Source organism: Pseudomicrostroma glucosiphilum (assembly GCF_003144135.1).
Source record: "Pseudomicrostroma glucosiphilum strain MCA 4718 unplaced genomic scaffold BCV69scaffold_1, whole genome shotgun sequence".
Lineage (NCBI taxonomy): Eukaryota > Fungi > Basidiomycota > Exobasidiomycetes > Microstromatales > Microstromataceae > Microstroma > Microstroma glucosiphilum.
Window position 1 is genome coordinate 1,033,770 of NW_020289913.1, and position 23,977 is coordinate 1,057,746.

A 23,977-nucleotide genomic window follows, 5' to 3' on the forward strand; every position below is an offset into this window, starting at 1 on the left:
ACTCAGCTTCAAGACTTAAAAGCTCCCCTCCAGCTGACCAGGATCCCTCGAAAGACCTGATTCTATACCACAGCATTACTTCATTGATACCACGATCAGCATAGAACCGCCACAATGTCCTCAGCCGAGGGCCTTAGCACCGCAGGAGCAGTCGAGGAGATTCAGGTGAGACTTTTCTGGGCAGCGAGCACTGTATACGATCTGGCTGACTCACCTCTTTCGCCTGACATTCAGTACGTCACTACTAACGGCGCTCCTCACACCGAGCCCTATAGCAGTCAGCAACTTCGAGATGGCAACAATCCCGTTGGCGGCCGCCTGCTCCTCCAGGACTTCCACCTCATCGAGTCCCTTTCCCACTTCAACCGCGAGAGGATCCCCGAGCGAGTGGTTCACGCCAAGGGTGCAGGGGCTCACGGCTACTTCGAGAGTACTGCCGATATTTCGTCCCTCTGCTGTGCCGACTTCCTCAAAGAGGGCACCAAGTCACCTGTGACTGTACGATTCTCCACCAACGTCGGAGAGTCAGGCTCCGCGGACACGGTGAGGGACCTTCGAGGCTTCGCCATCAAGATTCGCACTTCTCAGGGCATACTGGATTGGGTCTTTAATTCCTCGCCCATCTTTTCCCTGCGAGATCCAGCCAAGGTGAGTTGTGCGGTGCTTCCTCTGCGCAGATAGGGACCGAATGCTGACCTCTACTTTCTTCTTGCCTTGATCAGTTCCCCAATTTCAACCATGCCGCGAGGCGAGATCCACAAACGCACTTGCGATCCCCTTTGAACGTGTGGGACTACTTTTCTTCCAACCCGGAGAGTGTCCATCAGATGATGATCATGATGGGCGATCGCGGTATTCCACGCTCCCTTGCCATGCAAAACGGCTACAGTGGTCACACTTTCAAATTCGTCAACGCTGCTGGCAAGTGGCACTTTGTCAAGATTCACGTCATCTCTGACCAGGGTGTCAAGCACTACACTCAAGAAGAAGCCGATGCCCTCGCTGGCAGTAATCCAGATGTTTTGACACAAGAACTCTTCCAGCGCATCGAGGATGGCAAATCCACTACCTGGACCATTTCCGTCCAGACGATGACCGAGCGACAGGCCGCCAATTTCGAGCACTCTGTCTTTGATGTTACCAAGGTCTGGCCGCTCAGCCAGTATCCCCGACGAACGATTGGCAAGCTCGTCCTCGACAGGAATCCCCTCAACTACTTTGCCGAGATTGAGCAGCTTGCTTTCGCTCCCTCGCACCTCGTGCCTGGCATCGAGCCTTCGGCTGACCCGGTTTTGCAAAGCCGCCTCTTTGCGTACCCTGATGCACAGCGCTACCGATTGGGAGTCAATAACTCTCAGATCCCCGTCAACGCTCCCATAAATTCTGGTGCCAATTTCCAGAGAGATGGCTTCATGACCGTCAATGGCAATCAGGGCAACCGTCCAAACTACCCTTCGACGCTTCGACCCATTCAGTACAACAGTGTCAAAGCGGCGTCGGTCCTTACAGACGAACAGCGACAGCTGGAAGCTGCTGAGATCAACAACTTCCTGACCACCTTTGACCCTGTCTTGGACACGGAGCAGCCAAGGGCCTTATGGGTGCGAGTCTTCAACAAGGCTGCCAAGGACAGATTCATCAATAATGCTGCTGGCGCGCTAGGTGCTGTACAAAACGAAGAAATCGTCAAGCGACAGCTCCGAATCTTCAGGCTGGTGCATGATGACATTGCTGATCGCCTTGCCGAGAAGTTGGGTATCAGTGATCTGCCAGGCCGCGAATAGAAGGTCAGGAAGGCTGCCGTCGCGATATACACATGCCTATTTGATACCATGCTAGCTGCCGCTTTGAATCAGCCCAGTGAATGTCTATATCAGTTTCCCCTTGTCAATACATAGTAGCGTCACCATCGTGAGTATCTTGTTCCTCGAGGCGTGGGTGCGTGGCGTGTGCGTGTGTTGGAGTCCGCGCGCAGCGTCTTCCTGCCTTTCCTTCCCTCCGATTCTTCCTGGCGTGGCCTACGCTCGCAGAGACCATCACCAAAGCGCCTTCGAATTAGAACATCGTCGGCTTCCCTTCCCCACTCCTTCCCTTCTACACACCCTCGGACTCCTCCTCATCTCTCCCATCATGGCAGGCCAACAGCCCGTCTTTGTCATGAACTCGGCACCGGAGAGGCAATCGGGCAGGAAGGCCCAGTTGAGCAACATCTCAGCTGCAAAGGTGCGTTAGCCTGCCAGGCCGTGTCAGACAGGCTAGGCTGATCGCAAATTCGATTATGCCTGCGCCATTAGTGGAGTCATTACTGACACGCAATCCTTGCGTCCCTCTCCCCGACAGACGGTCTCAGATGTGATCCGTACCTGCCTGGGCCCGAAGGCAATGCTCAAGATGATTCTGGACCCTATGGGAGGTATTCTGCTCACGAACGATGGAAACGCTATCTTGAGAGAGATTGAGGTAGCCCACCCAGCAGCGAAGAGCATGATCGAGCTGAGCAGGACACAAGACGAGGAAGTAGGAGACGGTACCACTAGCGTCATCATCCTTGGTGAGTGCAGATGAGCGTCTTGAGCTGGGAGGTCATACGCAGGAGCTCACCCTGGTTCCACGCCCTGCTGCTTCGCATTTGTCACAGCTGGTGAGATCCTGGCTCAATCCCTGCCCTGCCTGGAGCGAGGTATCCACCCTGTTGTCATCATCTCTGCATTCAAGAAGGCTCTCGCAGAGGGCCTTTCGGTCATCGAATCCATCTCGAAGCCAGTCAATGTGGAAGACGAGAAGGAGATGCTGGCTCTAATCAAGACCTCGATCGGAACAAAATTCGTCTCTCGCTGGAGCGATCTCATGTGCTCTCTTGCTCTCAAGGCAGTGCGAACGGTGGCCACGATTGATGCTCAGTCAGGTGGCAGCGGAAGCAGTGGCCCAGGCGCCAGGACAGTGGACCTGAAGCGGTATGCTCGAGTAGAGAAGATTCCAGGTGGTGAGATCGAGTCCTCGACGGTCTTGGACGGAGTCATGCTCAACAAGGACGTGACACACCCCAAGATGCGAAGGAGGATCGAGAACCCACGTATCCTGCTACTAGACTGCCCGCTGGAGTACAAGAAGGGAGAGTCGCAGACGAACATTGAGATCACAAATGAGACTGACTGGAACAGGATATTGGAGATTGAGGAGGAGCAGATCAAGCTGATCTGTGACAAGATCATTGAGTTCAAGCCGGATCTGGTGTTTACAGAGAAGGGTGTTTCAGGTGAGTAGAGGGACAGACCTCGAAAGCAGGGCCGGCGTTACATGACGTTTGTCTGACCCTATGCTGTTCTTCAATTGCGCTTTGCAGATCTCGCACAGCATTTCCTGATGAAGCAGAACATCACTGCTATCCGTCGCGTGAGGAAGACGGACAACAACAGGATTGCTCGAGCCACTGGAGCTACCATCATCAACAGGGTCGATGACTTGCGTGATGCAGACATCGGAACCAAGTGCGGTCTCTTCCACATCGAGAAGCTGGGAGACGAGTACTTTACCTTCCTCGAGAAGTGCAAGGAGCCCAAGGCCTGCACGATTCTGCTACGAGGACCCTCCAAGGACATTCTGCACGAGATTGACCGGAACCTCGCTGATGCCATGGCAGTAGCAAGGAACGTCGTCTTCAACCCTCTTCTGGCTCCTGGAGGAGGCGCAACAGAGATGGCAATCTCCGTCGCCTTGACCAATCTGGCAAAGGAGATGGAGGGTATCGAGGTCGGAGCTGTCAAGGCGGTTGCGGAGGCAATGGAAGTCATCCCGCGGACACTGATCCAGAATTGCGGTACATCATCTGCCATCAAGGTCCTGACACAACTGCGAGCCAAGCACGCCAATGGCGAGCACTCCTTTGGTGTAGATGGAGAAAAGGGCGGCATCGTCGACATGGACGAGTACGGCTTGTACGAGAGTGCAGCGGTGAAGATGCAGACGCTCAAGACGGCAATTGAGAGTGCCAGCTTGCTATTGAGGGTCGATGACGTCGTCTCTGCTAGGAGAAGGAGGGAGCCTGGAGGGGGTGGTGGACCTGGTGTACAGAACATGGATGGTGGAGATGGCGGTGAAGGAGGTGGCATGATGCCTGAGATGTAGATGACAATTTGAGGATGAGCAGAGGCAGACACAGCCTTGATCAAAACTTTGCAACGAAATTCATTTCTTGCACATAGAGTCATGGAAAGAATGTAGACCTGCATCACTTTGACAGTGTGAGATCGTTCAGAGGCTTCGAAATCGTAGAATCGGGTACAGTCTAGATGCTCGTGGCCATCTCTCATTCCCTTACACCGTTACCCAGTCTGTCTATCCCCGACATGACCACCTTCAGGTCGTCGATAGGCTACTGACCAACTCTTGGCCACGACCTTTCCAACACCATCGTGCTTCCCTGGTAAGTCTTCTGACCCTGAGCTTTCCACTCGTCTGCCGGAAATCATACAGATGCGCTTCTTTCAGAGAACAGCCGCCTGTCTTTGTTCTTGGAGCAGAAGAATAACGACAGCAGCGATCTTGGGACAAGCACTTCGTACATGAGCAGCGCTCGCCTCTCATGCCAAAAGAGGGAGAGCTGAGCGTTCTTGGTCACTGGACACTAAGTGTGTCTCTTGTCACTCCACTCGTCACATGCATAGCCAAATCTAAACTTCCATGATGGAATTCGAATGATACAAAAGTGTACTGTGCTGCATGCGACAACACGTCGATCGGGCCAACATCGTCTCTCCTCCATCGAAACGCCATGCTGACCGCAATCTCCAAGACGACACTCGCCAGCCTGTCGCCCACGCTTCGCTCGCTCAAGGGATGTTGAACATAGGTTTGAGCTGCTTGATAAGCTTCTTCTGCTCCAACGACACCTGTGGCCAAAAGTGTTCCTTGAGTGTATCGATGGAACTCCTCGAGATCATCGAGTACAGCTCGTCCTTGTCATCAAAGTGCCTTCCATACATCTTGGGCGTCTCATACACTGCACATTCAATCTTGACCGCCACTCCTGCTCCGGCTTCCTTCTTTGAGACGACCTGCATGGACTTGTGATTCACCTCGAGTGAGGTCACCTTGCCGATGTACACTACCTCCTTGTTCTTGATGGCGCATAGAGGTGTGCCAATTCGCAAGTCAACATTGTCCATGAGCTCAGCACCGATAATGATGGGGTCTCTCCTGGCAAAGCAGGCAAGGATCTTCAGTCGACAGGGCCAGACGGCCGTTGGTGCTGCTGCCTTCTTCTTTTGCTCCATGACCTCGGCGTGGTAGGCTGTAAAGGCGTCGAAGAGGTGGTAGATGATGTCCGCCTTGAAGAGGCGCACACCCATCTCCTCTGCTAACCGCTCCGCCTCCTTGTCCACCGCCACATCGAAGCAGAGAATACATGCCAGCTCCTTGGCCTTGTCCAGAATCGTCGAAGCCCTCATGACGTCCTTCTTGTAGACGGGACCGATGTTGATGCCACTGACGGGAATCTTGCTCACTCGCAGGAACTCCAAAAGAGCCTCGAGAGAACCCAGCGTACTTGCTTGCACCTGAACACCCTTGCCAGACTTCTCGACAGAGTCCATCAAGTTCGACAGATCAGACATGACCTCCTCCTTCAAGTCCTCCTCATCGTCATCGGGACCGCAGACGAGCAGTCGACTTCCAGCAATGGCCTTTTCGAGGTCCGGCGCTGAGATCTTGACTCCCAAAGCAGCCTTGACCATCTTGTGGTGCACGTAGGCTCCCTTGATACGCATCTCCTTCATCGGTTGCGGTGTCAGGAGTGCTCGGACCTGCGTCACAATGGGCCCATTGAGACCACAGACAACAATCTTGTCGCCCTCCTTCATCGTACCATTGGATAGCACAACGTCGATGGTAGTACCAAGACCCTCGATGACCTTGACCTCAAGGACTGTGCACTCGAGCTCCGAAAGATACATCAGTCTTTCGCTCATCCTCTCTTGAGTAAGACTGACGAGCAACTGGAGCATATCAGGGATACCCTCACCGGTATGAGCTGACGTAGGTACAAGCGAGACGTTCTTGGCAAAGTTCTTGTTGTCGTAGTAGAGGCACGAGTTCAGACCCTGCTCTGCAAAAGCAACCATTGTCTTTTGTGCTCGATCTTCAAACTCATTCCTCGTTGCGCGATCTTGCTTGGCGAGCGAAGCCCTGAAGCCTCCGTCGGGCGTGGCCTTCCAGCCGTACAGTCGGTCGACCTTGTTGAGGGCAACGATGAAGGGTGTCTTCTTGTCTCTGAGCAAGCGAATCGACTCCAAAGTCTGGGGCTCGAGACCGTGCATGATATCGACGACCAAGATAGCAATGTTGCAGAGCGAGCTACCACGGGTTCGGAGGTTGGTAAAAGACTCGTGTCCAGGGGTGTCGATGACCAGCAGTCCGGGCGCCTTGAACTGTTGCTTACCCTCGGGGTCGATGGGGGCAATCTTCTGCTTGAGTGTCTCCACGGGGAAGTAGGTGGCACCAATTTGTTGGGTGATACCTCCGGCTTCTCCTTCTTGCACATTAGTCTGACGAATCTTGTCCAACAACTTGGTCTTACCAGTGTCGACGTGACCCAGGATACAACAAATGGGTGACCGCAAGTCGTCCTTGTTCCGAGCTGCCAAGGCTGCCTTGTGAGCTTCCTCGCGTCGCTGAGCAGCAAGTGCCCTTTTCGCAGCAGCTTGACGCTCGACTGCAGTCATCTCATCTTCACTGGAGGAGTCCTCCTCAGACGAGTCATCATCGTCGTCATCAGAGCCAGAGTCTTCTTCCGAATCCTCCTCTTCATCGGCGTCCGCGGCCTTTGCCTTTGATTGAGCTGCGCCGCTGCCGTTCGTGGTGGCTGCAGCGCTGGGCTTTGCAGCCGCAGGAGCAGGCTTCTCCTTTTCTGCTTGCTCTGCTTGCTCCTCCTCGCCCTGACTTTCAGCGTCCCAGTCGTCTTGAACATCTGAACCAGCGTCCCAGCTATCCTTGACATCCTCGGTGGATTCTGCCACAGCAGCTTCAGCCGGCGCCTCTTCCTGCTGCACCGCCACAGGGGCCTCGGGTGTTGCCTCAGCGGCAGTCTCGACGGCATCATCACCCTTTGCGATGGCTGGCTCGATGATGCTCTTGGGACCAGAGGGCTGCTGCTTCTTCTTCTTGCGCGAGTCTATCACCTTCGACTTCTTGCTCGACTCGGCACCACCGTCTTGGTTCCGCGCTTCGAGGCCTTCCACCTTGATCTGACCACTCTTGATCATGGCTTGCATACGAGCCTCGGCAGCGGCCTTCTCAGCCTTCTGCTTAGGGGTCAAGAGCTTCCCCTCTTTGCGGAGCTGTTCTCGCTTGGCCTTCTCCTTCTCCTTCCTCCTTTGCCTCTCAGCCTCCTTGGCTTCAGCCTCCTCCTTTTCCTTCCTCTCGGCCTCTTCTTCGGCTCTACGGGCCTCTTCCTCGGCCAAGCGGGCTTCCTCTTCTGCCTTCTTCTGAGCAGCCATTCGAGCTTGAAGAGCGGCTAGTGCAGCGCTAGGCTTCTTGCCTCCGGCGGCAGCTGTAGGGGCGGGAGCAGGTGTAGCAGCAGCAGCCTTCTTCTTTTTCTTTTTCTTCTTCTTGTCTGCTGCAGTTCCACCTTCTTCTCCCTCCTCGTCATCGTCCTCGCCATCGGCAGCGGTATCCGTAGGGGCCGGCGCTGCTGGCTCATCAGCCTTGTCTGCTTTCGATGCTTCTTCTTCCTTGGCCTCGCCTCCTCCGGCTTGAGCCTTCTTGGCGGCAGCCTGTGCCTTCTTCTTGGCCTTCTCCTTCTCCTTCTTTAGCTTCTCCTTTTCCTTCTTTGACAGTATCCTGGGAGTGCCATCATCATCCTTGCCGTCGTCATCGTCATCGTCCGCTGCAGGTGTGGGTGTGGCCTTGTCGCCATTCTTCTGCTTTGACTGCTTGTCGTCCTCTGGGAATTCATCTGCAGCGGAAGCTTCAACAGGCGCCTTGGCAGCTGCGTCACCGCCGTCCCTTTCTTCGCCATGTGCCTCGGCAATCTCGTCTTGGATAGCATCCCAGTCAATCTCCTCCTTCTGCTTCTTAGCCTTCTTGCCCTTCTTTCCGCTAGCGTTGCTCTTCTTGATGGCGCTCATGAGGCCTCCATAGTCCTCTTCCTCTTCTTCAGCCTTGGGCGTAGACGCGGACGCAGCATTGGTGTCATCGCCACCCTCGTCAATCTGCATGTTGGCAAAGGCGTTCTTGGCCTTTGCAACGGGCACGTCATCGTCATCGCCACCGCCGTTGCCATTTGTGGGAAGCACTTCACCACCTTCGTCCCTGCACGTTGAGGGAGTAGATCAAGTGCATAGTCTGTGTCAGTAAAGGAGCGCCTGTGGGTACTTTGTTCTGCTCCAGCTCACCAGAATTCTCCGCCCGCCTTCTTGCCGCCCTTTTTCTTTCCCATTGATGGAAAGTGCTGCTGTGAATGTGATGGTACGATGAGACGCGCTCTACCTTGTAACTATATGCTCTTGTCTCGTGGTGTGGAAGGTGTAGACAGGCGTAGACTGTGCGCAGTGGCGAGCTCCAAGAAGATGCTCCTGGTGGTGGTGCGCTACGAGAAGGTCCTCTAGAAGTGTGCAGTGGTGAGTGAGTGAGTGAGTGACTTGTGCGTGTGCGCGCTCCTCTCTTCCCGCATTTCCCTGTCTGTCCCCGCTCACTTGACCCGAGCGCAGGGCGGCCAGACCAGGCGTCCATCGTCACCAAAGGCAAAGTCAAGTCACACTTTGATCGTCCCAGCCATCTCAGATCATCCCATCCCATACCCTGACCATCAGCTCGTGCGCATATACTCATTCCATAGACGACCTCTCAGCGCAGTACAAGAGAGAGAACAGAAGAGTCATCCTCTCATCCTCTCACAGTCGAAGAGACTGACACGCGCCACATACCATCACGACGATGTGCGCCTTTCAATCCCGTCGCCCACATTCGAATGCCCCTCCTGCCAACTTTGGGTCCAACGCCTCGGGCTACAAGGGCAACACTTCATCGTCACCAGCGACTGTACCTCGTACACAGCAACAACAACAGCAGCAACAGAGCGCCTCTGTCATTGGTGGAGGAGGCGCAGTCCAGCGCAGCGGTGGGGCTCCTTCACAGACAGGAGCTACGTCTGACTCGCCGCTAGTCATCGAGGGAGGCGGGGGTAGGATCCTATGCGTAGCGGACGTGAGAGGTGAGTGGCATGGCTCACACTCCCCTCAACTTGAATGACTCTCCTGTGCTCACATGCCTCTGCCTCTCCATCACGCCCTCGACTGTAATCTACTTCAAAGGTAATCTCAAGACATTGAACGATCTCGCTGTCAAATACAGGGCCCAAGCCATCATCCACACAGGCGACTTTGGCTTCTACAGCTCCGATAGCCTCGATCGCATCAGCGACAAGACGTTGCGACATCTCGTCCAATACTCCGGCCTCATCTCAAACGACCAAAGGAATAAGCTTCTAGCGGCAGACCAGCCTCGCGGAGCGCCTCTTGGTGGCACAAATTACCCAACGACAAACTTGCGCAGCCAGATCAGCAACAGCAGCATTCCACTCCTCTCCGAATTCCCTCTGCTACTCGACGGCAGATTGCAACTCAACGTTCCCGTATTCACCGTCTGGGGCGCATGTGAAGATGTGGCAGTCCTAGAGCGCATAAGGGCAGGAAGTTATCAGATTCCCAATCTGCAAGTGCTCGACGAGGCCACTACTAGATCCATCCATGTGGGGGACATTCGTCTGCGGCTGTTTGGACTAGGAGGTGCAGTTGTCTTGCACAAGCTATTTGACAATGGCGATGGAGCTGCAACCATCGCTGGAGGCCAGGGATTAATGTGGACCACTATGCTGCAGATCGGTGAACTCGTGGATACCGCACAAAAGGTGAGCACAGTAGGCGCGTTTCCGCACTCTTCCGTCCCATGCCGCTGACCCTTCCTCCCTCTGTTATGACGACTCAGACCTTCGACCCCAGCGAGACTCGGGTCCTAATATCGCATGTTTCTCCCGGTCGGGAAGGCTTGCTGGCACAGCTTGCCGTCGCTCTGAAGGCCGACTTCACCATTTCAGCTGGGCTGCATTTCCGCTATGGCATCTCCTACAATGAGTTTGGTGTCCAGCACGACTCGCAGAACTACCGAAACAAGATGGTCAGCGCCAAGACTGCCTTCGGCGAAGTCTGGGATGGAGTCAAGGTCCAGGTTGAGGAGGCTGTCGATCCTCAGCAACGCATCTTGCTTGACCATGCACTCGCTGTGACCAATCGCGTCCCATCACTATCCACTGCAACAGGAGCAGTCAGCGAAGAGTACGCCTGGAAGAACACATGGAACTGGAATCTGCCAGACGCAGCTCATGGATCATTGGTCTTTGACATTGCTGGGGGAAGGTTGGGCGCAGAAACCTACTCCTCTGGCTTCAACTTTGCGTTCCGACAGGCTAGCGGTAGCATCGCCGGCGGTACGGCTGCAGTCGCGACTCAGCCTGCTGCTCACTCAGCAGCAGTGAAATCTCAACCTACGCCACCTGCTGCATCCTCCGCGACCCCGGTCTCGTCTCAGCCGCCAGTAGCCCGTGTCCCAGCAAACGCATCTACTGCGTCTGCAGCCAGAAGCGCTCCCTTCGCAGCCGGACGTGTCGAGGCAGTCCGGACAGCTCCTTCCGCCCCTTCTGCTTCAGCTGTCCGCTCGCCGCCTACAGGCCCGGCTGCTGCGCCCCTTGCCAATCTGAAGAGTCCCCCAGTAGGACCCAAAGCATACCAGCAACAGCCACAACAGCAGCAACAGCAGCAGCAGAGTCCATTCCCACACCATCGCGGTGAGCATCATGGTCGTGGAGGACGAGCTGGTGGTGCCGGTCGAGGCAATGGCTCCTTCCCAAATGGCTCTGCGCCTAGCACAGATACCGAAGCCAAGGACAGCGGTGTCAAGAAGCAGTCGCAGTCGCAGCAGCAGTCGCAGGCAGACAAAGAGTGGGACAAGCCTGTCACGGCGCCTCAGACTCCTGTCGAGGGTGTCAAGACGCCCGGTAATGCAAGCGGGCCAGATGGCAAGCCGAAGAAGCCCCGTGCGGCGAAGAAGGGCAAAGGCGGTCCTGCCGCGCTGCACGCCAGCGAGACGTCGGGAGCGGAAGTGGTCACGAGTGGAAACGAGAGTAGTGCACAGACTCTCAAAAAGGGCGGTGGTCAAGGACAGAGAAAGGAGGGTAGGGAAAAGGAGTACCACAAGGATCGCGAGCAGCACGCTGCCACTCCACGACCTAGTGCTGCACCCCCGGCCGCCGCCGCTGCGACGACGGCAGCAGCGGCTGCCACTCCTCTTCCTACCGATACCCCTGGCGTCAAGTCCTCCGGTGACGAAGGGCTCTCCTCTGGCGCACCTGCAACCCGAGGCGGAAAGGAAGGAGGACGCGGTGGACGTGGTGGACGCGGAGGTAGTGGTGGCCGGGGAGGCAGGGGTGGTCGAGGTGGTGGACGAGGTGGGGGCAATGCGGGCAGTGGAGCGGGTTCGGGAGCTGATGCCGCTGCTGGTAGTGCAGGTGCAGGAGGAGCAGGTGGCGGAGCAGCCTCTGCCTCGACTGCTCCTAGCGCTCCTGCCCCAGCTCCTTCGGCTGCGCCTGCTGCAAATAACAAGACAGAGTAGAAGAGCAGTGACATCTAGGGATAGAAGGGCGACTTTGTCGAGTATATCACAAAGATGCAGAGTCAGCCCTGCGACCTGACGGGAGTCTTTTTCTCAGGTTTCCGACGCGGGGGAAAGGGGAGCGTAGAGGACCATGTCTCATACCACCTCATTAGAGAAACCGTAGCTCAAATTCCATTCATCCTCATCCTCATTGTCATTCATTTACCTCATCCCGTCCACAAGCGAGCTGATGCTTGCAGCTTACCAATGTGTGACTACTGTACCATTCGCATTACAGCTCCTTCCAAAAGTGAACGTACAGGTATAAGAGACGGAATGAGAACAAGGGTGACGAGTAGAGTAAGGGGTTACAGGTACGCAGGTCTGAAGAATCGATCGCGAAGGTGAAGGTGATAAGGGAAGGGGAGCCGAAGAAGTTGAAGAGCGTATGGCGCCAGGCCAGTAGACAAGGAGAAGAGAGATTCGAGAATTGATTAGCAGCTTACGTGGGGTCCATTGGTATTTTGTCAACGTGAAGAGGGTATAGAGATCATAATTGTGATGGTGAGAAGCTTTCAATAGCTTCGAGAAGCGTGATTTATCAGCGCCTGACGGCCCTGCTGTGGAGAGCCTCGGCCGGGCTCAGACTAGGGGGCGGCCTCGTGTACTGCCTTACCGGCAGACGCCACCACGCCTTTATCTGGGACATCCTCGGCTTGTACTCGGGCTGGGCGGCCATGGCCAGTCTCAGAGCATCCCATACGGCTAACGGCTTCGAGCCAATCCCCAGCCTGAGGCCCATCGATCACTTCCTCCTGGCCCGGGCTTACCAAACTTCCAACTGAAGCCCTCCTGCCAGAGCGCACGCTCGAATTCCTGACGAGCTCGCCGATGCCCTGCATGCCACCAGCAGAAGCAGAGTCATTGAATTGCTCGACGAATTTGGATCCGATAGAGGAGCTTCGAGTACGGCCATCGGTCGCAAGCTCGATCGGGATCGAGACGTCACCGTCTTCATCGCGCCAGAAGACGTATGGACTTTTGGGTGCTTCGGCTCGGGGTGCCTCGCGAGCTTCGATGGTGAGGCTCTCGCGGACTACCTCGGAGTGAAAATGGACTCGGGAGGACTGAACCATCGTCTGTGCTCCAACTGTCGCTGACTGCAAGATTGATGTTGGGGGATGTGGGGCGGCTTGAGAGTTCTCGTCGCCAGATTGACCCCGGAAGAGAGACAGAGGGGCTTCTGAGCTGTACACTCGCAGAGGTGAGCCTCGCTCCCACCAGGACCAGCTTCGCCTCCTTGAAGTCCTTCGCTCTTGAACCGTACTGCTACGGTCTGTCCTCTGCGTCAGACGCTGCCACTTGGAGTAGACTGCGTCGGGTCGCGCAATGTCTTCTGTGCTGGGAGGTGGATTGCCTTCGTCGTCGTTGGGTGGCTCGATCTCTGGCGACTCTGGCAGAGTCTGCTGGCGGCTATGCCCCTTGAGCTGAGGTAAAGGGTGAGCAAGAGTGGGACGAGGCGACCTGATATGCCAGGGAAAGGTACCAAGAGCGGAAGGTGGTCGGAGATGTGGTCCAGGAATGGGCATAGTGTCCCACTTTGAAGCGTTGCCGCCGATGAAGGAAGGATCGACATCTGACGCTAGGGACGCTCGCGGCGGCAAATGATCCTCTGACAGAGGTGTAGTATCCGATCGGCCAGAGCAAGTCGTCTCGCAAGCTGGTGGGAAAGGAATCTCTGCAGATGCGTCTTGTAGGATGCAGGGCTCGGGTGGTGAAGAGACGGGGACGTTGGCGCCGGGAGGGAGGGCAAATTCGACAGTCAGAGGTGTCGGGATAGTATCAAAGCTGAACGAGTCGCCCAGGCCTTCCGTGCCGTCTTCTTCACCATCACAGCTGGGGATGCGGTGACTCAGCTCCGGCAACTTGAAGGTATGAGCTTGTATTATGGCAGCCTCTGGGCCTCGCTCCTCTTGGCTAAGCGACGAGAAGAGCTCCCCCTGAGTCTGAGCCTGCGAGCATGCATGGCTTCGGAAGCGGTAGCGAAGATTCCAGCAGAGCAAAGGGCATGCTGGCCAATTCAGAAATCGTGATGCACGACGAGGTCCATCGCATCTAGCTATGTGCTGTTCGACCTTCTCCGAAGTAGCATAGATTGGCAAGACGCTTGATGAGGCTAGTCGCTGCCTCTCGCGTCGGCGGCGGATCTTGCGACAGACGAAGACGCAGAGTCCTATGATAAGCAGTACACTGAGTGCAGAAGAGACACCTATTCCTGCAAGAATGCCTTGATTGTACTTGAATGGCCACTGTGGTGCATCTGAAGTGGGCTTGGAGCTCGGTTGGCTGTCCGTCGCGTCGTCGATTGAGCGTCTGGCCATCAAGGACGCTTGTTCGCACGGCAAGACGCAAGATTGGTGACGCTGTCGAAGCGGGAACCGCTGATCAGCTTGGAAGGGCATGGCCCTGGCCTGAGCAAGACAGGTGCAAGAAGACGGAATGGGTGCAAGCTTTGACCAAGAGGGGCGGCAGTACTAGCAGGTAGCAGTGGTAAGGAGGCGAGAGTAGCGAGAAAGTGGTCTGAGAGGGAGGAGGGCCGGTAGAGAGCACGATAGAATTGGGGACCAAGCTTGAGAGGCATCGTCCGTGTCCGATCGGACCTCGAGTGCCGGTGACGTGTCCCTCATGGCTGCATCAGTGTCATCCTCTTGATCGCTGGACGGGTGATGCAGACTTTGCCAGCAGGACACTCTATTTGTCCGAGCCCATCATGGCTGCCACGCCAAACCTAAGTCCATCCTGTCAACAGTCGATACGCACACACACACCGCCTAGGAGTTGCTGTTGATGACCATTGCTGCTGCTGAGCACCCATGAAGAGCTGGTGGCGTAATGCCATCTCGATGTATCAATCCTTCTTGAAGGGACTTGCACATGCGCCATTCACGCTCCGACCGACTCATCTTTCGCGGTTCCGATCCGATGCTCCACACTTGGCACAGCGACACAGCCTTCGGTGGCCCGCATCTCCGGAGACGCAGGATTCTCTCGGCGACCTGCGCCTCGCCTTCCCTGATCGTCCTGTCGTCCTTTCCGCATACTAAAGAAAGCGGTACACCGTCCTTTCCTGAGACTGACATATCACTCGAAAGGACTTTGAACAAAGCCGAAGACTGGATCACCAGCTGAGCTGCCAAACGACGCCTATCAGCTACGACGGCTCTCCTTTACGACTGCCACGATGTTACGCAAGACCAAGCAGCAAATAGCCCATACGTCCATCATTCCGGTGCTGGGCAACAGAGACCTCAAGACACTGCAGAACGTCATTGTATCCGAGAAGACCTTCATCAAGGAAAACGGCGATGCTGCACAGGCTTGGCATGCCAATGGAGACGCTCTCAAGGCATGGGGCGAAGGCGAGGGAGAAGAATTAAGTGTGAGTCCTCTTCGACTGAAGGCAGTAGTTACGCAATGGGAACCTCAGAATCTCGGAAACGGACGACTGACCCCTGCTGAAATTATGCTGGAAACCCACTCCACTGTCTTTTCACACACCGACAGGATGTGCTCTCCAAATTGTCCTTGCTCTTCGACCATTACATGGGCGCACAGGAGCGCCTGAATTCTCATCTATCTACACTGCGTCTGCACTTCAAATCAGTACGTAGTCGTGAAGAGGGCCTGGCGAGTCTCAAGTCGAAAAAGCGAGCTCTAGCCTCCAAGATTGAGAGTGTGGAGAAGAAGCTGTCGAAGATGGGTCCGGAGAACAAGGAATTGGCCAAGACAACGGCTGCCCTCAAGGAATACCGAGGCGAAATGCAGTCTCTCACGACTGAGGTGGTGACAGAGGACCTCGCCATTGGCGACTTCAAGAGGAGGACAGCAAGGGAAGCGATGGGCATCAAGTGCGGTGGTCTGCTCGAATTCGCTGAGAAAGTGACGATTGTGGCCGAGATCGGCAAGATGATGATCGAGGAGATTCCCCTGGACACTACGGCGCCAGGCGTAACTAGGAAGCACTATACTGGCCACGCAAGAACGGACCAACTGCTTGCTGAAGCCAACCGCTGCATTTCCGATGTTGGTTTTGCGCCCTCGGGGCAGTCTGCAGGCCGTCCTCGCCCAAATCTTAGCCACCTCGACAGTGGATATCCTACAGCTGGAGAGCAAGACGCACGCAATGCTCACGATGCGTACGGGCAGTATGACCAGGACGGTACACAGAGGAGTGCAGAGGATGCCTACACAGGTGGAGGGGGTACCTACAGTGCCGCTGCCGACTATTCTGGTACGCCAATCTATGCGTCGCACCAGACAAGTCAGCCGTGGGCGCAGGAGCAGGATAATCTATCTTTCCGCTCTGCGCAAGAAGTTAACAACAACTCTGCTACAGGACACCCTGCTCAGCCGGAAGCGCTCCGCGACCATAACCTCGATGACCGGACTCGGTCTGACGAGGCAGCAACGGGAGTGCCTCAATCTACAGCCAGACAGAGTGGAGACAACTTTTCGATCTCAAGCGCCGTTGCTCGTCTTGCAGCACAGAGCAACGAGGAGGATCAAGACGAGTCTCTGGGTGGGCAGAGTCAACGAAGTGCTGCTGTAGGAGAGGGTGCTCAGCAACCCATTTCGAGACCGACATCTCCTCCCGCACAACCACTGGCTCCTCAACACAGTTCTTCCGCCGCTGCCTATACCAGCGCCGCCCCCAGCTTACCGCCCCTGCGAGTCGCCTCGCCCATTGTGGGTGAGCCAGCAACACCGGGCGGGGAAGTCGAAGAGGATCCGTACTTTGCTGCAGTCGGCTCAACGAGGGCGATCCAAGCAGCTGCCCGTCGGCCTACATCGCCAGGAGTACCCACTGCCTCAGGAAACCGATACGGTAGTGGCTCTGTGTCCAGCTTCGCAGCGTTTGCTCCTGGATCTGAGCATGCTCCAACCGCGCCGTCCGCCCGCTATGAGCCAGCCGAATCTGGTCGCAAGATGACTGCAGCCGCCTTCCGCAAAGGCTTCAATCGAGTTCCTTCCACCAGCCAAACTGCTACACTTCCTTCTACACCGTCATCTGAATTCCCCAAAGCGGTGCCTCCTCGACATGAGACTGCCTCACCAGCTGTGGAGCCCTTGTCTATCAGGAAGAGATATTCAGCGGTGCAGGACGCCGACGTAGATGATCACGAGATCGTACCTCCGTACGTGGCAGGGCAGTCTGCCCCGCATAGTCACGAGTACGACGAATCTGCGCAGTCGCAGCGTGAGCAGCCCTCGGCACAGTTCAGCGGCTATCCAGAGCCCAATTACCACCACCAGCCTCATCTCGAAGACTCGCGATATGCCCAGCGAGACCAATATCAGTCAGCCTATGGCGGTGTGGAAGACAATGACGAGTACAACGAGGGCGGCCAGCAGCCTCCTTATTCGTATCCTCACCAGCAACAGCAACAGCCACAGCAACGCGGAAACGGAAACGCGTACTCTGTGCCCAGATACCCCTCCTAGTGAGAGACACGATACCACTTTTCGAATGACCTTGTCCGTTATGTTCTCTTTCCTGTCCATGTCTACTGTCGGCTTTCATGTCCTTCAACGGTGTGTATACGTAATGGATACCGTTCGCGCCCGTCGTCTGTCCTTGTCAGTTGTGGGAAGGTGTGGGGAGGGCGGCAAAGACGGAAGGCGGAGCTGCGACCCCGCAACGGCCTATCCGGCGGGCTACCGGCCTACCTTCTTCCCAGCAGCGTACCTTCCAGCTCCCTCGACATACAGCACGGCTCGTAATCGATTGTGCTAGCTACAGAGCAGCAGCCATGCCTCCTCCTACTCTCTCCCTCCCCACCGCCTCTCTCCGCTCGCAACTCTCCTCCTCCTCTCCCTGCTTCCACTTCACAAATCGCGTGATATCCGCCTTTCTCACCGCCGGGGGGCACGACACCTCTACCTTTCTCCCTTCCTTCACCCTCCTCTCCGCTCGCCCCGGACTTTTTCTCGCCTCTTTACCTATTCAAAAACATAATCTCAATAGACTTGGATCGGCTCATGGAGGGTTTGTTTGCACGTTGATGGATACATGTGGGAGTTTGGCGCTTGCAACAAAGGGCATGTATAGCACGGGTGTGAGCTTGGATATTAGTACTACCTTTGCCAAGGCGGCGGGGGGTGAGGGAGATGAGATTCTGGTGAGGGGAGAGGTGGTGACGATGGGTGAGTCTGCGAGTCTGGCCTGGACGAAGGAGGAGGGAGCAAGGAGGCTCACCGGTATCCGTCTCCTTATCCGTATCGGTCTCCTGCGTCCTTCGTCCTCGTTTCTCTCCCTGCTTCCACGCCCTCAGGTCGCAATCTCGCCATGACCCGCGTCGAGATCCGTCATCCAGTCAGTGATGCTCTGCTCGCCTTTGGCTCTCACACAAAGTTCATTGGCAAGGCAATAGGTCATGCTGAGAATGTCGAGTTCGATGAAGAGGGGGAGAAGGTGATCAAGGGCAAGCCGATGGAGGAGTGGGGCAAGGAGAGTGTCAAGCTCAACTAAGCCGCACGCCAACGATAAGAGAGCAGCTCGAGGGAGAAGCGAATCGAGTATGGGATCTTTTACACGATCGTCCAGAAGCAATCGGAGAAGTAGGTCAGGCGCTATCTCACGCCTCAAGCTTTGGTGGAAGTTTGTCATATATAATACAATGCAACGCGGCGTCAGCAACACCAGTACACTTTTGCTTTTGATTTGGGCTATGAGATTTAGCTTCCACTAGCTCCGAATCCACTCCAGTGACCTCTGACAGGCTCAGCACCTCGGACACTCTCCACCACCCTCTTCTTGTAATTCCTTGCCTCGCTCGTGTTGTGGCCTTGCCTCGACTGGGATCCTGCCAGCTTGCGTCCAGTTGATGAGACTAGCAGGTGCAGCTTCGGCGGTAGAGCTGTCGCCGAGAGCATGTGTAGGGGAATTGTCTTTGTCCGCGAATTAACTTTGGAGGGAAGGGGACAAGGAGAGGCGGCAGAGGTGTAAATCCCAGTGTCGCACGCCAACGCAGCTTCTGCTACTTCTCATGCCTCAGATGGGAGCACGAGCTCCCTTGGCAGGCCCAGGCTTGCCCACTCACCATAGTATGCCGTGACGGTAGGCTCCGTCCCCCTCTTTCCCTCCTGGATCACCCACTCAATCTGAGGCCAACTCTTCGCAGCGTCCAGCGGACCCTTTTCGCCCACCACGCTCACGCCGTTTTGAGCTCCTATCCTTTGCCAATCGTTCCTGAGACCGAAGCTGAGCCAATCCCTGACTCCCTTGGAGGCGGGCGAGTGTTGGCAGTAGTTGAGGACGATCTTCCGACAGGGTTGTGTGAAGTGGCCGATGGAGCCTGCTCCTCCTGGTCCGGGTGCGGTACGGAGGGAGCCGCGCAGGAGCCTCGACATGGCGCAGTGAACTGTAAATGAGCTGACTGGAGTGATTGATGCTAGCTGTACTTGGCCGGCAGCTGCTGATCGCTCTTCGAGGTAAGCTGATGGAAGTGGTACGGATCTATCTCCCCTCGGGAAGGACGTCGTTGGTGGCTTGTTTCAATTTCACCGCGCGCTTCCACCGTCCGACGCTGTTGCCCTTCCGTTTGGACAATATGCTTCCTCGCACAACCCAACTGACTGCCAACCATCATCAAAGGGAACTGCCCTCAGCAGCTCGCATATAGTCTTTCAAGCTCTCACGCTCAGAGAGAGTCGCCCAGGATGAGTGAGTAGAGACGTAGAGTAGAGACATCGTATGCGAGCTTGTCGCTGAGTATCGCGTACCGATCTATTTCCTGCCTGCCAGTGGACGATCTCTCCTCCGCTTCCTCCTATGCGACATCAACATGGGTATCATGGTTCCTTTCCGCAAAAGGCAACGAGTACTTCTGCGAAGTCGATGAAGACTACATTCTCGATCGGTTCAACCTCACTGGTCTCAATGCAGAGGTCCAACACTACCCGCAAGCGCTAGATCTAGTCACTGATGCAATGGAGGAGGAGATGGATCAGGAGACGAGGGATCACATTGAGGCACAGGGGAGGTTGTTGTATGGATTGGTACACGCCAGATACATCATTACGAGTAGGGGACTAGCAAAGATGGTGAGTCTCAACCACGCGCGACATCGATCAAGCGCAACGTCTGACCTTCCCTCTCACCTCGACCGATAGCTTGAGAAGTATAAGAGGTCCGACTTTGGAAGATGTCCACGAGTCCTCTGTTACTCCCAGCCACTACTGCCCCTCGGCCTGTCGGATCTGCCGTTTCAAAAAGCCGTCAAGCTCTTCTGTCCACGTTGCGAGGACATCTACAGTCCCAAATCGTCCAGGCATGGCACAATCGATGGAGCCTTCTTCGGTAGCAGCTTCCCCCATCTTCTAGTGAGTCCTACTGAAGCAAGCCATTAGGCGAGCTGCCACTGATCAGACTTCCCCATACTTCATTTGCCCTCTAGTTCATGGTATACCCCCACATGCTTCCCTCGAAGTCTCCATCATCCCAATCACCCTTCCTCCTCCCACCTCCAAGCAACCACTCCAATCAGCAACAACAGCAACACGGCGCTGCAGCAGGGCCATCTGGCGCTCGGTCGGCACCAAGATCTCGGTCAGGTACAGGCGAAGGCGGTGGAGGCGTCTTGGCAGTGGAAGAAGATGGCGGCGAAGCGTCACCGATGAGCGTAGATCAGCGATCGCAGGGTTCGGCATCTGCTGAGCGCAACAATGGCAGCAACATGGTCCTCTCGCCAGCCGGTAGCAGTATGGGGCCTGCCGCGGGGACAGCAAGCGGACAACAGGCTGCAGGCGGCGTCCTGCCTTCTCCCTCGCAACACTCGAACCAACCATCTAGCGGATCTGCAGCAGCCTCGTCAGCGATGAGTGGCCCACCAATTCACAAGGGTGTAGAACGATATAAGCCTCGCATCTTTGGGTTTCCCGTACACGAAGTCGCCGTCCTGCATCGTTGGCAGGAGCGTGTGGCAGAGCAGATGCAGGTCAATGTTGGAGCTGGACTCACATCGACCAGCGGCGGTGGTGGTGGAGTGAGCAGCAATGGCAATGGAGGCGGACAACAAGCGGCTCAGCAACGTGGTGTTAGTGGTGGAGTAGGTCCACATCAGGACGTGCCAGTCGCGGGACGGAGGTGAGAGGAGATGGCGCTATATAGATCCGGACGCTAGGCGATGAGATGATCGGGAGGGGACTGGCGCCCGAGACAGCCTAGGGACAGAGGTAGGATCTCACGCCACTCTGCTCGTACAACCAAGCTCAAGAATGAGTGGTATTCAACAGAGGCAGTGACCTCTCCATCTCTACGAGAGGAAGTAGCCACATCTGCCCTGATACCGCTCTGCACCTGCACCTGCAATCACCTCTCTTGCCTTCCATTCTGTTTCCTTTTCCTGGTATAATGTCACATTCATACATCTGTAAAACCAACAGGGCCGTGTGTGTAGGTGTGCTTAGGCGACAATGACGACAGAACATGACGATGACGACTACTTTCGAGGGATAGAAAGAGAGAACAGGATGGCTCAATAGTCGGACCCGCCACCTCTTGCACCACCCGTCGTGCCCGTCTGGCGAGTAGAGGTCGAGGCTTGTGTGGTTGCGCCGAAGCTCCTGCGTGAGCCAGAGGCAATGGAGGGATCCGTTGCGGACTGTAGGCAGAGGAGATCAAAGGGTCGATCAGTCAGTACTCACGCCAGAGGAGTCTCCTCGACGCTCTGTCCTTGTCTACTCACTCCACCAATGGTGCTTGTCCCATCACCGCCCTCGTCGTCTTCCTCCTCGAAAGCTTTACGCCTCCGAATTTCTTGCCCCTCCCTGGTGGTCTGCTCTCCTTCCCTCCCACTTTCGATCAGAACCGTCTCCTCTCCTTGCCCGCCTTCGTCCTCCCACTCATCGTCACCCTCGCCCTCACCCATGCGCCCGCTTGACCCTCCAGGGGTGGAAGAACTTCCCTCTTCTCCCTGTTCCTCTGCACCACCTTGTCTCGCAGTAGCAGCAGTAGCAGCAGGTCCCCTTCGTTGACTGGTGCCAGCGCCGGCACCAGTGCCAGAAGAGGAAAGCGTACTGCCCATGCCGCTCGATACAGAGGCTACATCGTCCGTCTCCTCCTCGGTCTCTTCGTCCAGCCGACCAAGGACGCGACGGTAAGTTGGGGAAAGGAGGTCATCGTCTCCACCTCCAGGTCGAGCACCACCACCACCACCACCTTCACCACCGCCGGCGACGGCAGTCATGAGTCTACCCGTCCTGCGCGCCTCTTCCTCTGCAGCCAACTGCACCTCCCTTCGCTCTTCGGCGTCCCTGTCTCTCAACGAGGCCCGAGAGCGCAGTTGCGCCGGGCCCGTAGAGGAGCCTTGCTCCGTCTCCGTGTCTTCTTCCTCCCAAGAAGCAGACTCCTCGTCCCCGTCCCCATTCTCGTCTTCATCGACATTCGAAGTAGTCGTAGGCGTCGCAGTGATCGTCTCGGGTGTAGCTCCCGCTCTGCCTCGCCTGCGAGGAGTAGAAGACCCGTCATCCTCGTCTTGGTCGTCTGCTGAGCCGTAGTCTGCACCTCCCAAGTCTGCTCCATCGCGATAGGGAACAAACTGATTGTCCGGACCAAGGTCGACTCCCAAGCCTGGAAGTGACGATGTGTAGACGGCGGCAATGGTCCAGAGTGTGAGGGCCGAGATGAGCTCAAAGGCGAGGAAGAGAGAGGTGAAGAGGAGAAAGGAAAGAATAGGATACGTGTAGAGGAGGTACCTCAAACCCGTCAGTCGAGCATCAAAGCGTAGACCAACACCGACGGTCTGTAATTCTCCTCTGCTCCTGAAAGCCCCGCCGTTCTGAGTTGCGAGGACCATGCCTTGACCCAATCCACCTTGCAGTCCTTCACTGAGTGGATTGCCGCCCATGACTACTCCGCCTACACCGTGACCGCCGCCGTAGACCCAGTATTTGTCCGAATCGTCCCTGCCGACCCGCACGAGGGCTTTTGAGATGCGTCTCCGCGCTCCTCCCCGTATGGGACTCCCCGCCGGATCCGAGAAGGGGATGGAGCCCGGACTGGGGTGTAGTACGACTCGATCGAAGAGACGGACGGTCATGAGCTCCAAGGAGGGTGAAGTGAAGGGGAGTGGGAGCATGAAAGAGCCAGGACCTGCTCCGACGCCGCCCATCCCGGGAGAGGAGGCGATGGAGGGTCTGGAGGAAACTTGCGAGGCGAATTGAGTGAGGAAGCGCAGCGGAGGCGTTGTAGGGCGCAGGATGGTGGGCTTGGCGGAATGAAAGAGTGTGACGTTGTCCGAGGTCAAGAGTGTGAGGGAGACCATAAAGTTGCCTTGGATCGCAAAGGAGAGGAGGGCAGAGGTCAGAGGTACTTGCCCCTCGCTTGCCCACTACACTTGATAGCCCCTACTCACCTAGATCGAGGTTAGCCGTGCTAATAGGTACGAGCAGCTCCACACTGACATCGTACTCCTGCTCTTCGGCAAACCACTCTTCCCCTCCTATTCCCTGTGCTCCCCTCCAATTTCCCAAGTGCACCAGCGCAGAAGGCATCTCTCCACCCCTCTTGCCATACTCGAGGTGCACCTGATCCAACCTGCCCACATCGGGTACCCATACCCGATAGAAGCCTATGTAGGCAAAGATGGCGAGGATTAGCGAGGTCCAAAAGAGAGCAAAGAGGACACTCAACCGCAAGACTACTCGATGTGTGCGTGGGGAGGTGATGAGGGCTAGGAGCGTCGTGGTGAGAATGCGAAGCGGGTCCAGGACAAAGTAATTCAGCAGCAGCGAAGGCCAGTATCGCGGGTGAGGCAGTGAAAGGACGAAGTCCGAGAGTGTCTCGAAAGATTCTGACCCCTTTCCTGCGGCGAGGATCCGAGGACCTGACGGGGGTTGGCCGCGAGGAGCACTGCCACCGGGTGTGGTGGGGGAGGCGTAGGACGAGGCGCGTCGCGGCGGGAGAGGGTACGCGGAGCGGTTGCCGTACCGGAACGAGGCCGAGGGAGAGGCGAGAGGACGCGACATGGCTTCGTGGTGAGGTAGGAGAATGGCTGAGTGGTATCGGGGATCAGCCCAGCTCAGCTTAGCTTCAGCTCGAGCTCTACTGCGGGGCCTTGTTGGCGGGTATACTGGAAGTGGTATGGTATCCTCAGTGACTGGCCTCTGGGCGTGGGAAGGTGTTGGTCTCTCCTTGGCCCAGGCCTGGCCGGGCGGGTGTCTCCACTTGAGGTGTGCAGCGCCCTGCGTCTCATCTCGCGCCTTTCCGTCTGGCGTGAAAAATTAAATTCCCAACGCCGTTTCCGTCCCGACAAGAAGTGGGGAACGGGGCTAC

At 56.3% G+C, this 23,977-nt stretch overlaps 10 protein-coding genes across 10 annotated transcripts; 6 read left to right on the plus strand and 4 right to left on the minus strand.

Annotated features, from left to right (window-relative positions):
- Positions 1-114: 114 nt before the first annotated feature.
- Positions 115-1,784, plus strand: BCV69DRAFT_275293 (catalase; the record flags this gene model as incomplete). The annotated part of the gene is made up of 3 exons (XM_025491071.1): positions 115-165; positions 235-648; positions 723-1,784. The coding sequence occupies 3 exons, from the start codon at positions 115-117 to the stop codon at positions 1,782-1,784; spliced, it is 1,527 nt and encodes a 508-aa protein (XP_025351059.1).
- Positions 1,785-2,045: 261 nt separating this feature from the next.
- On the plus strand, positions 2,046-4,228 carry BCV69DRAFT_279809 (T-complex protein 1). The gene is made up of 4 exons (XM_025491383.1): positions 2,046-2,223; positions 2,341-2,551; positions 2,639-3,256; positions 3,344-4,228. The coding sequence occupies exons 1-4, from the start codon at positions 2,131-2,133 to the stop codon at positions 4,123-4,125; spliced, it is 1,704 nt and encodes a 567-aa protein (XP_025351060.1). The 5' UTR covers positions 2,046-2,130; the 3' UTR covers positions 4,126-4,228.
- Positions 4,229-4,802: 574 nt separating this feature from the next.
- BCV69DRAFT_254675 (hypothetical protein) lies at positions 4,803-8,613 on the minus strand. Its single transcript, XM_025490562.1, has 2 exons — positions 8,391-8,613; positions 4,803-8,307 (listed from the first exon to the last, which is right to left on the minus strand). Exons 1-2 carry the CDS (start codon positions 8,432-8,434, stop codon positions 4,830-4,832), a joined length of 3,522 nt encoding a protein of 1,173 aa, XP_025351061.1. The 5' UTR covers positions 8,435-8,613; the 3' UTR covers positions 4,803-4,829.
- A 318-nt stretch (positions 8,614-8,931) lies between these two features.
- Positions 8,932-10,542, plus strand: BCV69DRAFT_244399 (hypothetical protein; the record flags this gene model as incomplete). Its single annotated transcript, XM_025490107.1, has 3 exons — positions 8,932-9,208; positions 9,309-9,904; positions 9,982-10,542. Coding segments are annotated over 3 exons (1,434 nt in total), but the record flags the coding sequence as incomplete, so codon positions are not given.
- Positions 10,543-11,912: 1,370 nt separating this feature from the next.
- On the minus strand, positions 11,913-14,526 carry BCV69DRAFT_291844 (hypothetical protein). The gene has a single exon (XM_025493771.1). The coding sequence runs from the start codon at positions 14,103-14,105 to the stop codon at positions 12,291-12,293; it is 1,815 nt and encodes a 604-aa protein (XP_025351063.1). The 5' UTR covers positions 14,106-14,526; the 3' UTR covers positions 11,913-12,290.
- A 358-nt stretch (positions 14,527-14,884) lies between these two features.
- BCV69DRAFT_296213 (hypothetical protein) lies at positions 14,885-17,145 on the plus strand (the record flags this gene model as incomplete). Its single annotated transcript, XM_025493983.1, has 2 exons — positions 14,885-15,082; positions 15,208-17,145. The coding sequence occupies 2 exons, from the start codon at positions 14,885-14,887 to the stop codon at positions 17,143-17,145; spliced, it is 2,136 nt and encodes a 711-aa protein (XP_025351064.1).
- A 356-nt stretch (positions 17,146-17,501) lies between these two features.
- BCV69DRAFT_232109 (Thioesterase/thiol ester dehydrase-isomerase) lies at positions 17,502-18,154 on the plus strand (the record flags this gene model as incomplete). Its single annotated transcript, XM_025489835.1, has 2 exons — positions 17,502-17,847; positions 17,976-18,154. Coding segments are annotated over 2 exons (525 nt in total), but the record flags the coding sequence as incomplete, so codon positions are not given.
- Positions 18,155-18,378: 224 nt separating this feature from the next.
- On the minus strand, positions 18,379-19,053 carry BCV69DRAFT_296215 (hypothetical protein; the record flags this gene model as incomplete). Its single annotated transcript, XM_025493984.1, has 2 exons — positions 18,379-18,608; positions 18,744-19,053. 2 exons carry the CDS (start codon positions 19,051-19,053, stop codon positions 18,379-18,381), a joined length of 540 nt encoding a protein of 179 aa, XP_025351066.1.
- A 216-nt stretch (positions 19,054-19,269) lies between these two features.
- BCV69DRAFT_291846 (hypothetical protein) lies at positions 19,270-21,122 on the plus strand. Its single transcript, XM_025493772.1, has 4 exons — positions 19,270-19,366; positions 19,448-19,746; positions 19,816-20,025; positions 20,100-21,122. Exons 1-4 carry the CDS (start codon positions 19,363-19,365, stop codon positions 20,790-20,792), a joined length of 1,206 nt encoding a protein of 401 aa, XP_025351067.1. The 5' UTR covers positions 19,270-19,362; the 3' UTR covers positions 20,793-21,122.
- Positions 20,783-23,788, minus strand: BCV69DRAFT_291847 (hypothetical protein). The gene is made up of 3 exons (XM_025493773.1): positions 23,058-23,788; positions 21,390-22,975; positions 20,783-21,305 (listed from the first exon to the last, which is right to left on the minus strand). Exons 1-3 carry the CDS (start codon positions 23,668-23,670, stop codon positions 21,180-21,182), a joined length of 2,325 nt encoding a protein of 774 aa, XP_025351068.1. The 5' UTR covers positions 23,671-23,788; the 3' UTR covers positions 20,783-21,179.
- Positions 23,789-23,977: the final 189 nt, after the last annotated feature.

What these genes read in the sequence shown, in the direction of transcription:
- BCV69DRAFT_279809 (XM_025491383.1), top strand. Translation starts at nt 2,131, where the DNA reads ATGGCAGGCCAACAGCCCGTCTTTGTCATGAACTCGGCACCGGAGAGG. An exon ending in GCAACATCTCAGCTGCAAAG is followed by an intron (nt 2,224 to 2,340) that starts GTGCGTTAGCCT and finishes TCTCCCCGACAG; the next exon opens with ACGGTCTCAGATGTGATCCG. An exon ending in TACAGAGAAGGGTGTTTCAG is followed by an intron (nt 3,257 to 3,343) that starts GTGAGTAGAGGG and finishes TGCGCTTTGCAG; the next exon opens with ATCTCGCACAGCATTTCCTG.
- BCV69DRAFT_254675 (XM_025490562.1), bottom strand. Translation starts at nt 8,434, where the DNA reads ATGGGAAAGAAAAAGGGCGGCAAGAAGGCGGGCGGAGAATTCTG. An exon ending in AAGGCGGGCGGAGAATTCTG is followed by an intron (nt 8,308 to 8,390) that starts GTGAGCTGGAGC and finishes CTCAACGTGCAG; the next exon opens with GGACGAAGGTGGTGAAGTGC.
- BCV69DRAFT_291844 (XM_025493771.1), bottom strand. Translation starts at nt 14,105, where the DNA reads ATGCCCTTCCAAGCTGATCAGCGGTTCCCGCTTCGACAGCGTCACCAA.
- BCV69DRAFT_291846 (XM_025493772.1), top strand. An exon ending in GTAGGGGACTAGCAAAGATG is followed by an intron (nt 19,747 to 19,815) that starts GTGAGTCTCAAC and finishes CTCGACCGATAG; the next exon opens with CTTGAGAAGTATAAGAGGTC. An exon ending in GCAGCTTCCCCCATCTTCTA is followed by an intron (nt 20,026 to 20,099) that starts GTGAGTCCTACT and finishes TTTGCCCTCTAG; the next exon opens with TTCATGGTATACCCCCACAT.
- BCV69DRAFT_291847 (XM_025493773.1), bottom strand. Translation starts at nt 23,670, where the DNA reads ATGTCGCGTCCTCTCGCCTCTCCCTCGGCCTCGTTCCGGTACGGCAAC. An exon ending in CACGGCTAACCTCGATCTAG is followed by an intron (nt 22,976 to 23,057) that starts GTGAGTAGGGGC and finishes TTGCGATCCAAG; the next exon opens with GCAACTTTATGGTCTCCCTC. An exon ending in GGACAAGCACCATTGGTGGA is followed by an intron (nt 21,306 to 21,389) that starts GTGAGTAGACAA and finishes CTCTGCCTACAG; the next exon opens with TCCGCAACGGATCCCTCCAT.